At 34.6% G+C, this 12,952-nt stretch overlaps 2 protein-coding genes across 2 annotated transcripts; both read right to left on the bottom strand.

The window, feature by feature from the left end:
* Positions 1–5,384: 5,384 nt before the first annotated feature.
* On the bottom strand, positions 5,385–7,126 carry LOC106519574 (major histocompatibility complex class I-related gene protein-like). The gene is made up of 2 exons (XM_014011295.1): positions 7,011–7,126; positions 5,385–5,578 (listed from the first exon to the last, which is right to left on the bottom strand). Exons 1-2 carry the CDS (start codon positions 7,060–7,062, stop codon positions 5,400–5,402), a joined length of 231 nt encoding a protein of 76 aa, XP_013866749.1. The 5' UTR covers positions 7,063–7,126; the 3' UTR covers positions 5,385–5,399.
* A 2,084-nt stretch (positions 7,127–9,210) lies between these two features.
* Positions 9,211–11,898, bottom strand: LOC106519573 (BOLA class I histocompatibility antigen, alpha chain BL3-7; the record flags this gene model as incomplete). The annotated part of the gene is given in 7 exon segments (XM_014011294.1): positions 9,211–10,042; positions 10,194–10,243; positions 10,400–10,417; positions 10,646–10,750; positions 11,053–11,140; positions 11,142–11,347; positions 11,623–11,898. Coding segments are annotated over 7 exon segments (785 nt in total), but the record flags the coding sequence as incomplete, so codon positions are not given.
* Positions 11,899–12,952: the final 1,054 nt, after the last annotated feature.

Genomic DNA, 12,952 nt, shown 5'->3' with positions numbered 1-12,952 from the left:
GTATTTATATTTGTGTACAAGCTGTTTAGATTGTCAAAAAGCCTGTGTTTTTAGGGTTATTAACAAAGTTTGTGTACTCAGGCCAGTAATATTTGGGGTCACAAGTTTTTGCCATGGATAATTTGTGGGTCAGAAGATAAAAAGTTTGGGAACCACTGCTCTAAGGTCACATGACCTAGAGTGAGGAGCTTCCCATGTGATCCCATGGGGACTTTTAGATTAGTTTTTTGGGGATTACGTCGCCATGGTGACAGATTATGTAAAGATAAGTAATAGCACACCTCGTGAGATCGACGCCGATGCAATGATGTGTTTTTCATGGGGTCTGAACCATTAACGGTGAAAGTTCTCGGAAGAATAATAAATAAAAAGTCCAGTTTAGAGGTGGATAATAATAAGTTGCCATTGTTCATGGCAATCCTAATAAAAAGAATGAAAATGAGCCTGTAGACAAAATATGTAATTTAAGACAGAGACACTAAATCATCAGACAGATTAGTGGGGGACAGTGATCTGACAGTATCTAATCTTAATTAAAAAGAACAAACAGGAACAAATCCTTTAGGGGTCCCTGGACTGGGCTGGACTCTGTGCTTGTCTGCCGGAGACTCAGGCAGGTGCAGGGAGACAGATAAAGGGCTTTAAACTCAAAAAGTCATGCTGAGTGTCATGAATGTGTTGTCCATGCAACTGTGGACAGACGGGCCATAACACGAGAAGTTATAAAAAACCTGACCCCAAACCCTGCCTGGGTTGGCCTTGGCCCGGGGGATTAGATCCAGTCAGGACAGGACCACAAGCCCCATTAAATAATTTACAAAGCAACAAGGATTTTAGATTAGATCAGAGAATCCCACTATCAGGTGTGAGTTGCTAATATAACAACATTTAGATGTTGAAACAGTACTTAAAGTTTTATTAGAAGGAAAATCTGTATCTATGTTTACGTTCACAAAATCCAACAGCCTTGAACGCCTCAAAATGTCAAATATGTCAAAAGAGTGAGATCCTCGTGAAAAATACATAAATAAGTTAATTAATAATGAAATTGAGCTGAATGACCGTCTCAGTAAACCTAACAGTAAATTGACCCAAAATTAAAATCCCAATTTTACTGTCAGATCAAACTCCTGTAATTTCTTAGGCAGGGATACATAACGCAAAATGAAAGTTAAAACCTGGTGCTCACAACGACAAGGTTACTTGGGTAAAAGTCTTAAAAGTATCTGATATTTTTGTAGTTGATATATGAAGTCACAACAAGAATCTAATGAGTTTAATTTTAAGAAGTCAACTGCTTTAATTTGTTTCTCTTTTCATTGTTTAATTTTGTTTTATTCACACTTCCTGTTCAGGGTTTAATTGTAAAACTTTCATTAACAGCGGCTCGAGGAGGAACAATCTTCACGAGGTCTGATCTTCAATTATGTCTATAAAAACTGGATGTATATTTGTCATCTCAAAATCAAGTTGTCTAATACTTTTTGTGTTTCAGTGTGTTTGAGTTGTGCTTTCATGGTCCTCAGAAGGATCAGAGGTTTACATCCAGATATCCAGTCTTCAGGAGTGGGCAGGGCCTAGCCTGGGACATCATGTAGTGTGGAGGTCACTGGACGTGACAAAACACGTGTTCCTCACTGGCTGGGAGGGGGGCTCCAGGTTCCACCATCAACAAGGGGGGGCTTTGAAATCATGACTATTATAAAGTAAGTTCCTCATCCTGACACATTTTTGAAAAAGGAAAATACACTTGTGTCATAATTTTGTTAAAATACCTAAAACTGTTACGGCGTTGTCATGATGATGACATAATTAAAATTGACATTTTATTGTTTGAATAAGTTTAGGTGAAGAAGAGAGACAAAGGCCTCATGTGAATCGGTTTCATACTGACTACATGACGCTCAAGTTATTGTCTGTGTTTATTTTTATTTCTACAATGATGGTCAAGCCGTTTTATTTGACCCACATTTTTAAATTTCACTTTTGACCCAGATGTGGCCATGAGCGATGGTGAAATCATTACAGGTTACCTTGTGTCCAAAAGCTGAAGAAAAATGTTGAAGTTTCACTCTCTGTGTAAAAGTTTTTGTTTATTTTAATGTTTTGTTTTGAAATAGAAGTCTCCCACAGCAGGCTGCAGGAGCCAAAACCACGGTGGGGAGTCAAACCTCACCCACAGCTCACTGGGTCCTCCTGAGGGTCATCCAAAGAAGGTGGTCTGAGCCCAGGTGGACAGCCAGTGTGCAGCAGCTGAGGAGCCCAGCAGCTCATTGGTGGAGGTCCAAACATATTGGAGAGGAATCAGGCCCAGCAGAACCAGGACCGGGACCGGCTCTCGAGGGTGAACCACAGCCTAAGACTACCAGATGGATCTTGTGCACAGAACATACAGGCCCACATCACAATATATTGTTTGCTTACAGTTTGGTTTAGTTTCCTTATTGGGCTCATGTGTTATCAGTATTTTTGATTTGATTTTGTGTAATCAGGTATTCCTGAGTTAGTCTTTTACTACATGACTGATCACGACTAGACACTTAGGTGTCACAGCTCTGAGGATTTTTCTTTGATAAAGGAAGGAAACGGAAACAGAAACAACAAATCTGTACAAACTCAGTATGAAATAAAAGCAGTGACATACAGGTACATATGTCACAGAACATGGACACTGCACAACAGATTATGTGCTGTTCGGATACATTAGTGTTCAAAGAAGTCTGTTTCTATTCTAATATTGAACTGGAACATGCTTTAATTATTGTTGGTTTATGTATATACTAATATTTAATGAGATAATCCATAATTTTAATCCTTCATATTCTGATTGATGTATGAAATGAGCGAAGCCTCGTGGTGATAATATTTAACTCACATTATATTACTGCCTGAGTCACGTTACAGTGTGTGTTTTTCATAGTATAGGAGTTTCAAGGGACCAGATTGGCCACAAAAAGTCCCTTAAATTAGTGRTAATTGTTAGTTTCAAAGTGGAGATTTCTCCCACAGWTTGGTACAGAGGGGGGATTTCTCTGGACCCACCATGTTTTTCCCACCCGTTTCATGGGGTGGGCTTTTCTTTGGTCATACAGGTCATTCAGGCCAATTCCCAACTGCTAATAATTCAGTCAAGTGGACCTTCAGATCCTGTGCAGTGACACAGTGTTGTTAGTGAAACTCATAGATTATTTGTCAGGGGAACATGAAGAGGTGAGGTTTGGGGGTGTGGCTGTGGTGCAGTCCAATTTGGCTTTATTAGTAAATAATTTTAATTTAACTGGTTTAAAATTAATTAAAATAATGTATAGGACATAAAATAGGATCCTCTAATAAATTGTAGACATAAATTGTAGACTAGCATAAACTCATATAATGAAAATAAAATTAAACTGAAGTTTTTCTCAACACAAGTGTGATAAACGCTACAATTAAAATGTGACTTCATTTTTCTCTCAGAAACATATTTTAGCTGATTTAAGATTGTAAAGCTTGGTTAGATGAACAGTTTACAGCTCAGAAACATTAACAGATTAAATAATCTCCACTTTAATCCTGGTCAGGATTAAGTTTCAGAGCACTTGTTACCATGGAAACGATCATGTCTCCTTTGGTGCAACCGATCCAAAGCTAATTAATCCAGGTTTAAACCAAAATCCCAGCTTAATCCCTGATCTTAGTTTGGTGCAATAGACTCCAGTTCAGGAGAGTTTAATCTAATCCAGCCTGTAATCTGTGCTAATAAAAACTCATTTCCTCTCAGTTAAAGTTTTATTTTCTGACAGTTTGTTTCTGACTCTCAGCAGCAGATCTGATTAAAACTCCAGTTTGTTTTTGAAATTTCTCCATCAGATGTTTGTGTTTCTGAGAAACTCTTCAGGACATTTAAAGTTCAGACGTCTGCAGCTCTGAGGAAACCTTTAATCTGATCTCAGACGACTGATTTATTAAGTTTATTAAATATCTTCAACACAAATAAATTAATCCACACATTAAATCTGTTGTTTTCAGACAAACGTCAGAATCTGAGCAGAACTGGGTCCAGATCCTCACACTGATAATAATCTGCTCCTGTTTATAAATTATTTGGATTATTTTTAAAATTCATCTTGTTTTCCTCTTTTAAATCTCCCACCTTTAGCTGACCTGCTGGGGTCAGCTCTGTCTGTTAGTGAAATATCTCCTGACCCACTGGACAGATTAGATTAGATTAGATTAGATTAGATTAGATTAGATTAGATTAGATTAGAATGAAACTCTTAGAAAGTAATAACTGTCTGTTTGTCTGCAGCTGATTCACTTTTAGACTCGACACAAAATGGCCGCCACAGCTGATCAAACTCACGACACAAAATTAGATTTTACTTCAACTTGATTTATTCCAGATTATTAATCTGAACATCAAAGCTGAATTTAAATGTCCACTCAAATATTTGACTAAAACAGATCACAGTTTTATTTTTATTTAACAGCTGATAAATGTTGTGACACTTTAAATCAGTGATTATTAACCTGAAAATTATTTTAATCTAATCTGTAATCTGACACATTTAGATTTTGTTCATCATTTAATTAAAATTATTTAATCNGAGCGATCAGCTGTTGATTTTAATTTTGTTCATTTAGTTAATCTCAGATAATTTACAGACAGATTCAGTGACACAAAAAGTTTTTACTTTTGAAATTATTTCAGCATCAGTCGGTGTTTCTCTTCATCTCTTCATGTGAATCATAATTAACCCTTACACTGCTGGAGGAAGTGAGACTCACGTGTCTTACTGTGCATGTCTGATCAGGAAATCTGTGATCCACCTGATGGGTCTAGTAAACAAACTGTGAACGTGCATTAATCCTAAACCATTTACAGCTGCTTGAATAAACCACCCTGACTGAGTGTGGCTTGGTGTTAGAGCAACTGATCACAGCTGTTTACAAGTTGAAGGCTTGTTCAAGCTCGGCTTACAGCTGAGATCCTGGATTTATAAATCTGACTTTAGTGAAATGAGCCTCAGATCTTGTTTAGTATATGGGTCTAAAAACAAAATAAAAATACTTTTTATTTGATATCAGACTGTAAAACTTGGTTACTTGTTACCATGGAAACAGAAGAGCTTCCTCTGTCATGCAACAGATTCAAGGCTTAGACCAAAATCCAGGCTTAATCCCTCATCCTAGATTTGTGCAATATAGGCGTCAGGATCTTTAAAGGAAAGTTGTTTATTTTGACTTGTTTGTTGTTTATTTGTCAACAATGATTCACAACAAGAAATAAATATTATGTAGTTAAAGCAGAGGAGATGGATGGAGAACAAACAGGAACAAACTTTCTATAAACATCAATAAAAACAACAACAATGAAAATAAACAAACCCCAAGTTTGGTTGAAGCGTTGCTTTGCTACTTCAATGTTGTTTTTGAAGGTCCATGTTCTTCTCCATCCAGTCCTGTTTGGGCACAGCCTGTTCACTGTTACTGTCATAATGAACCATCTGAACTTCATCAACCAAACCAACAGCAACAAACTCTGGGAAGTTTGGGATCTGTGATGATCCAGTGTAGAAATACTTCAGGGAGTGGGTCACTGAAAGAAAGAAAGATTAAAAATTACAACTAAATAAATTAATTTAAACTTTTCCAAACAATTAAAATAAAAGTAAAGTTTTAATCTTTCTGCATGAATAAAATATTTTAACATTTTTTACATTTTTCAGCTGTATTTTCTGTTTTTATTTGTCAGATCAAACATTTAGTTTAAAGATAATTCAGACATTAATTATTTTATGGTTTGTTGCATCTTTGTCACCATAAGATTCATTTTATCATAAAAACTTAACTAACTTGTTTTTTCCTCCTTTTTCTGTTTTGATTTCTCTTAATAGTTTTTAGTTTTGTCTCTGAATTTTAACTCAGTTGTGAATTTTTAATTTTTACCATTTTTTAATAAATCATGGATAACCACTGAACTCAGTTTAATYGTGAAGAAACTAAATATTTTAAAAATACAACCAGTCAAACTCTGTCCTCTGCTGTTAAATTATTAAAGSTGACCTAATACGGGGGTCCTAAAACAAGTTAGGATCCATCTGTGGGCTYTACAGAACATGTTCRTTTGATTTAATTCACAAATTTAATCTCAGATAATGAAATTTCACTTTTTCAGTTCTGTCTGTTCTTTAGTTCTCTTCAGAACCTGCTGTATGCAGAAGCTGCTTATGGAAATCCAAAAGTGAATTTTACATAATAGTTGTCCTTTAAATGTTCACCTTAATGTCACAAAGTTCTTCCTGATTTATTGATCCATCAGTAAAAAGTYATTTAATGATCAGTATTTTTCTAAATTATGGTTTAAAACAGTCAAATAAAAAATATTAAATAAAATAATGACTAAAAAGTAGGAAGCTGTTTTAATAAATATCAGAAACATTAAGTCACAGCTGGTTGGTATGATGTTAATAATTAAATTTATTTTGTAACTTTTGTTGACAAGTTTTGAGTCTATAAAATTATCTGAAGTTAATTATATGTGATAAATAAAATGTTTAATAATTTATACTGATTATAAACATAGTTTATCAATTGAGACACTTTTAGGATTAAAATCTTCTTGTTTTTTCCTCCAAACTTTTTCTGCCTCGTTTCTTTATTCACATGTTTTCACGCTGATTTTTTCTCTCTTTACAGAGATTCTGACATTATTTATCAGATTTATGTTGAAGATGGAAACAAGTTCAAGTCTGATAGAGGAAATAACAGAAAATAAAAAAACACTGAATAATTAAAATAAATTTATCATACTTTCCTTTGTTAATAAAACTCATTAAAAACTGGAACAACTTCAACAATAAAGATGTAGAAAGAGTTTTTATACCTAAACTTTTTTTATTTCTTGTTTTCTTTCACACAGAACCATCAGAATTAACTTCAACTCCATCAAAGTTTATTAGAACAGCTGGTAAATTAATTCAAGAATCAATAAATAATCCACAAATAAAACAATAAAAACCAGAACTCACCAGCTGCAGAGCTGTGGATCCAAACCAGAAACATAAACATGAAGAGCTTCATTGTTTCTGTTAGAAGAAGAAAACTCAACACTGCTCTGCCTCTGCCTAAAAAAACTGCTTCTGAGTCTCCAGGCTCTGCGTTTCTGTTCATGAAGGAGGACTGAGTGACGTCAGAACCAGTCTGAGCCAATAAGAAACCAGTCTGAGCCTGAGCGTCACCTGAATCCAGGTAAAATTAATCCGCTGAGGTTCTGAACGAAAGTGAAACTAAAATCTGATCATTTTAGGCTCAGATGGTTTCATGTTAGAGATCTGATCTTCATCCTGGACTTTTACGAACTTTTTTCTTAAATTTTAAATATTATCTTGCAGCTTTTTAAGGTTATTTATTTAATTTGTAACTGTTAAATAAAAAATAAACAGTTAATTTATTATTAGTCAAAGTCCAGCCCACCTCACACTGAAGGACAGTTTATGAGAATTTAACAACAGCTGTTTGGTTTGGAGTTCAGATGTAGCTGACTTTAATTCTCAATAAAAATCCTGTCTTCAAAGAGAGATTCTGCTCCAGACTTGAACATCATTGTTTCTGTGGTGAAGAGCGCCCTCTGGCGGGTCAAGGTGGTCACTATTTTCAGTTTATGGTCTGAAGGTTGAGAAGAAGCTGCAGATACATTATTCATAAAAACATTTACAGAAGTCAACAACAGATTTGTCTGGTACCACAGCATTCACAAACGCATAAACAGTTTATTAAATACAGAAATTAGCTTGACTGTCACGTGACTTCTGTGACTTTCTACACGCACAAATGTGATGTTGTGTTCAAGGCTGATGAAAAGCTGGGACATATGAGATTTACTAGATTAGCTGGATTATTATCAGTAACAGCTCCAACACCTCAACTACAGTCAACTGAACATCAGATCATTCATGGTGACAAAACAGATTTACTTTTTAAAAACAAGACTGTACAAATATATTTAACTAGTTGTATAGAAATGATTTGTAGTGATAACAGTAAGTTCAGCCGGTTTGGACGAAGCGGGTGTTTAATGAGGACGTCGCTTCAGTATGTCAGTGGTTCCCAACCCTGGTCCTCAACTACCTCTATCCATCATGTTTGACTTGTTTCCCTGCTCTTCAGCAGGTCTTCAGAAGATTGTTAATCACTCATTCATTCAAACCAGGTGTGTCAAACCAGGGAAACATCTAAACATGCAGGACAGGAGTCCTTGACGACCAGGGTTGAGAATCACTGTTTTAATACATGTTATCTGATTTATTATTTACTAATAAATGGCAAAGAATCAATGGCTTCCAGAGGCAATACTAAAAAACATAAAACTAAGTCAATATTATATTTTGAAAATGTCTCAACAAGCTCAGAGAAGCTCTTGGGGTGTTGGTCAACATTTAAAGCAGTGATTTTTAGATGTTTCCCTGATTTGAYACACCTGGTTTGAATGAATGAGTGATTAACAATCTTCTGAAGACCTGCTGAAGAGCAGGGAAACAAGTCAAACATGATGGATAGAGGTAGTTGAGGACCAGGGTTGGGAACCACTGCAGTATGTCATGGTGAAGAAAGAGCTGAGCCTAAAGGCAACACTTCATGTACTAATCTGGTCCCTGAAGGACAAGCTGAAGGCTGCACAGAATCAACATCATTATTCTGAAGTGGGCAGGTTGTTTTGGGGACTAGATTCTTCTGGCTCATTTTTCAGATRTTCACACAAGTGCATACAACAATATGGCTTCAGATACACAACCGTTAAACTCAACTTACTTCTCTGGCTAATAAATATGATCTTGCTCTGCAGAGTTTTTGGTGTTAAAAACACCAGTGTGTCACATTTAGTGACATAATATGTTTTGGGTTTTTCCCTGATCTATCCTTGTGTGGTATTTCATATTTCTTCCTCATGGTGTTCTTTCATGATGATCCTTGCTCTGTGCAGGGGTCTGAGGCTGCATGACCAGGGCCATCTGTTCTCTTATGTTGTCTTCTTGTGAATCTTGTGTGGGTGTTCTGAACTCTAATTTCTCTGTGCTCTGTACAATGACAATAAAACATTTTATGGTCATTTTGCCAAGTTCCTAAAATAATCAGCTCTGGAGCATTTTTTTTTTCATCGTGTATAAAATATACAATTATTTTATGAAAAATAAACACTTTAGAAATGCTAAACATCAAATTATCTTTTTAATTAAAACTTTATTTACAGGTAACACCCTCACCAATAGAAGTTACAGAAAAAAATAGAAAAAGCTTTTCATGTGAAGAATATTTACCCAATATCAGCTTTATGACAGAATAACAGAAAATCACAAATAAGAGCCATTTCCATTTTTAGAGCAAACTTTTAAAACTACTTATATCCAACCTTAAACATTACAAAACATTTTTCTGTTTTATTTTGGAAGTATAACTGTATAACTGAATAAACTTCCCCAACAAACAGATCATTCAAACACAATCACAGTCAAACTACAATTATATAAACACAAGTCAGATACAATTACAGCTTGGATTTAATTTGTTATTAAGGTTTAATTAAAAAATTAAACAGTATGAAAACCTCCTGATCGTTGTTGTCTCTGTTGGCATTTCAAACACAAGAATCAACATTTCATTTTTAAAAACTTTTTCTTTGTTTAAATTCTTTATCTTCAGTAGTTTCAACAGTTTATTCTTTCCAGACACAAACAGCATCAGCAGCTGTGTTCAAATATTACTGATTTAAACACAAACTATGTCTTAAAAACGTCTGTTTTTAATTTTCATACACATAATTTTAAAAAGCAACTGTATTTTTCAGCTCTTTATAAACCAGCAGAAAGCATGAAGAAAAACAGGTTTTAACATTAGAATTAATGACCAAGAAGAAAATAATCTTGAGTGTAATTTTGTATCTAACAGAACATTTAAATCCATCCAAACATATTTCCTGTGTTCAGAACAAAATTCATTTTGTGCCACAGATTATTTTGTGAATTCAGCTTTTGGACTCCATCATCTTCTGTGTTTCGATGTCCTCCTGTTGACAAAATTCAACAAGTTTAACGTTTATTTGTTCCAAACAGCAGAATCTTATGTTTACTTGATAATTTCATAACAGATTATTAAATGATGAGGTCTAAATAAAACATGTATAAATATTATTAAAAACTGTTCTATGATGAACTCACTTTGTGAATGTCTTGATCTTTGGAAGAAGATGAGGATGAAGTGTCAGAAGCTACAAAACAACATGTTTCATGTGAGAAGAAATATATCTTAAGATATGTGGTTTTACATAACTGTTCAATTCAAGTTTAAAAAAACTTATTTGAAAATTGAGAGTAACTTCAATAAATCAATACAAAGCAGAACAACAAACACTTAGGTTACTTACTATTTGTCCGTTTAAACCCTGAAAGTGAAAAATACACAACAAAAAAAAAAACAGGTTTTTAAATTAGAATTTATACAGAAACGATTTTTGTTCATTAATATTAAACAATGAAACCATCAATATTAAATCTCCTATTTGTGCACTTTACTGTGTAAAAGCAGAACTCAGGAATTTCACTGATGACAGACAAGCTTTAAATACATGTTAAAAACAAAGCAGGTTTTATAATGTTTGTTTTTTTCTCACCATTTTTACGTCTTTTCCACAAAATGACTCCAACAATGATGCCCACCAAGGCAAGCAGTCCAATAATAATCACAACAACAGCAACAATAAGGAAACCTGAAGACCCTGAAACAAAAAACATTCATTCTGATTAATCAGATCATTATTAAAAACTGTTTTACAGAATATTTCAAATTAAATTAGGAAAAGGAAAATATCTGAGAGAATTGTAATAAACCATCTGTCAACATTTAGTTTTGACACAATCTGCAGTAAAACACATGATGTGAGTTCTATTATAAATGCTGCTGAAAATTATTTATTACTGAAAATTAGGCGTGAATCTGAAAACTATTAGTTCTGACTTTAGCTTCTTGTTTCACCAAACTAATAAAGTTTTTCATCTCGTTCTCATCTTCTAGTTTTACCTTCATTACTCCTGATGAGTTTTGTCTCCAGGCTTTTAACGACGTCCGGCTCTCCTCTGAGCTGAAACACACACTTATACTTGTTCCCAGTCTTCAGGAGCGACAGAGTAAAGATCCACAGTCATCTGGAAGGTGCCGTCATCGTTGGGGAGGATCTCTCCTTTCACCACATTCTCATGAATCTCCTCTCCATCTTTTCTCCACATCAGTTCAGCTCTCTGAGGGTAGAAACCTGTAGCGTGGCAGCTGACTGGAGAGGAGGAAGTCTTCTGGAGGAGAGACACTGAAGGAACAACTGGACACAAACACAACATCTTTACAGTTTCTCTACAGCTGCTTACTGCTGGATACCTGCTGACAGGCACTGTGGACAGAGTGATACTGGAATATTTACTCATTTTAAAAAAGAAKGACTGAGTCTTGTCAGAAAAAAAGAAAGTTGTTTCTTAAGAGTTGTGAGAGGAAGATGAAAAAAACAATAGGGTTGAGTTGTGAAGTAAAAGAGAAAGTAGAAATAGATTAATAGTACATGAAATTTATATTTATTGTGTTTAATAAATTAGTAGATACCTGTTCTCATCAGAGAGCTCCTCCCATAGTTTACATGCTTCTTTATCCAATCAGGACAGATCTGCTGATAGTAGTTTTTCAAGTATGCTATCTGAGCTTTGTTATCCCACTTGTGTTTGGTGATGACAGCTTGTTGTTTTGCAGCTGTCCATGACTCTGACTTCAAGTCCAGAACGATGAAGTCTTCTCCATCATATCCGTGCTGCTCATAACCTTTAACCTGATCAGTCTCATCGTCCCACTCACAGCCGTACATCAACTGGTAAATATGAACACCTGAGAGAGACAGAGAAACCACAGTGAAATATCAATTTACTGATTTATTAACAGTTAATTCTACATTTTAACACAAATAAAATGAATCCACTCATCAAATCAGATTGTTGTTATTTTAATACAAACTGTCAGAACTGGACCAGAACTGGGTCCAGATCCTCAGTAAWTTTCTCTGATGTGAACAAAAGTCAGAAAGAATAAACTGTGCCTGAGATTTGACATTTATTTGGATTCATTTTAAAATTCATTCTGTAGACGTAACAAACTCCTCCTGATCTTTACTCACATTTTTACAACAACTGATGAACTTCATTCAGACGAGTTGAAAGAAAATCTGCAGAAAGTTTCTTCACTGACAACAACCAGGAGAAACTAAAGAGTTTAAAACTCGTCATGTTGACAAACAGGTTCAATCCTGATGGAGCTGAGGCCTACTGCACAAATCTAGGATAAGGGATTAATCTGGGATTTTGGTGTAAACCTGAATTAATTAAGCCTTGAATCGGTTGCATGAGCTACGAAGCWSTTATGTTTCCATGGTAACAAGTGCTCTGAAACTAACCTGRTCCTGACCAGGTTTAAAGTGAAGATTATTTAATCTGTTAGTGTTTCTGAGCAGTAGAGTCATTTTACTGCAGAAAACTGTTCCTCTAACCAAGTTTTACAGTCTTATATCAGCTAAAAAGTTTTTTTGATCTTGTTTTTAGACCCATATACTAAACAAGATCAGAATATGTTGGATTATTAATCTTGTTAATCTGAAAAGTTTTGTTTTACTTCAAGAAGTCTTACTAAGTGCAACTGTCAACTGCAGATTATTAATATTATTAATTTGAAAAGAATAAGGGTCTAATCTAGTAGTTTTAACTTATTTTTAGAGACCTAATTTTTGCAGTGTCTGATCAGAAATCTGTTCTTCACTTGATAAATTTATTCTTTTTTCTTTGCATTAAAATATTACAGATTAAATATGTTTATTTAATTTATTTATCAGATTATCCATGAAAAAGAATGAAAAAAAGACTTAACCTCAGCTTCACCATTAAAATAATAT

The sequence above is a fragment of the Austrofundulus limnaeus genome, unplaced genomic scaffold (assembly GCF_001266775.1).
Source record: "Austrofundulus limnaeus strain Quisiro unplaced genomic scaffold, Austrofundulus_limnaeus-1.0 Scaffold79, whole genome shotgun sequence".
Taxonomy (NCBI): Eukaryota; Metazoa; Chordata; class Actinopteri; order Cyprinodontiformes; family Rivulidae; genus Austrofundulus; species Austrofundulus limnaeus.
The sequence above is the reverse complement of the archived record's forward strand: the minus strand, read 5'-3'. Positions and strand labels throughout refer to the sequence as shown.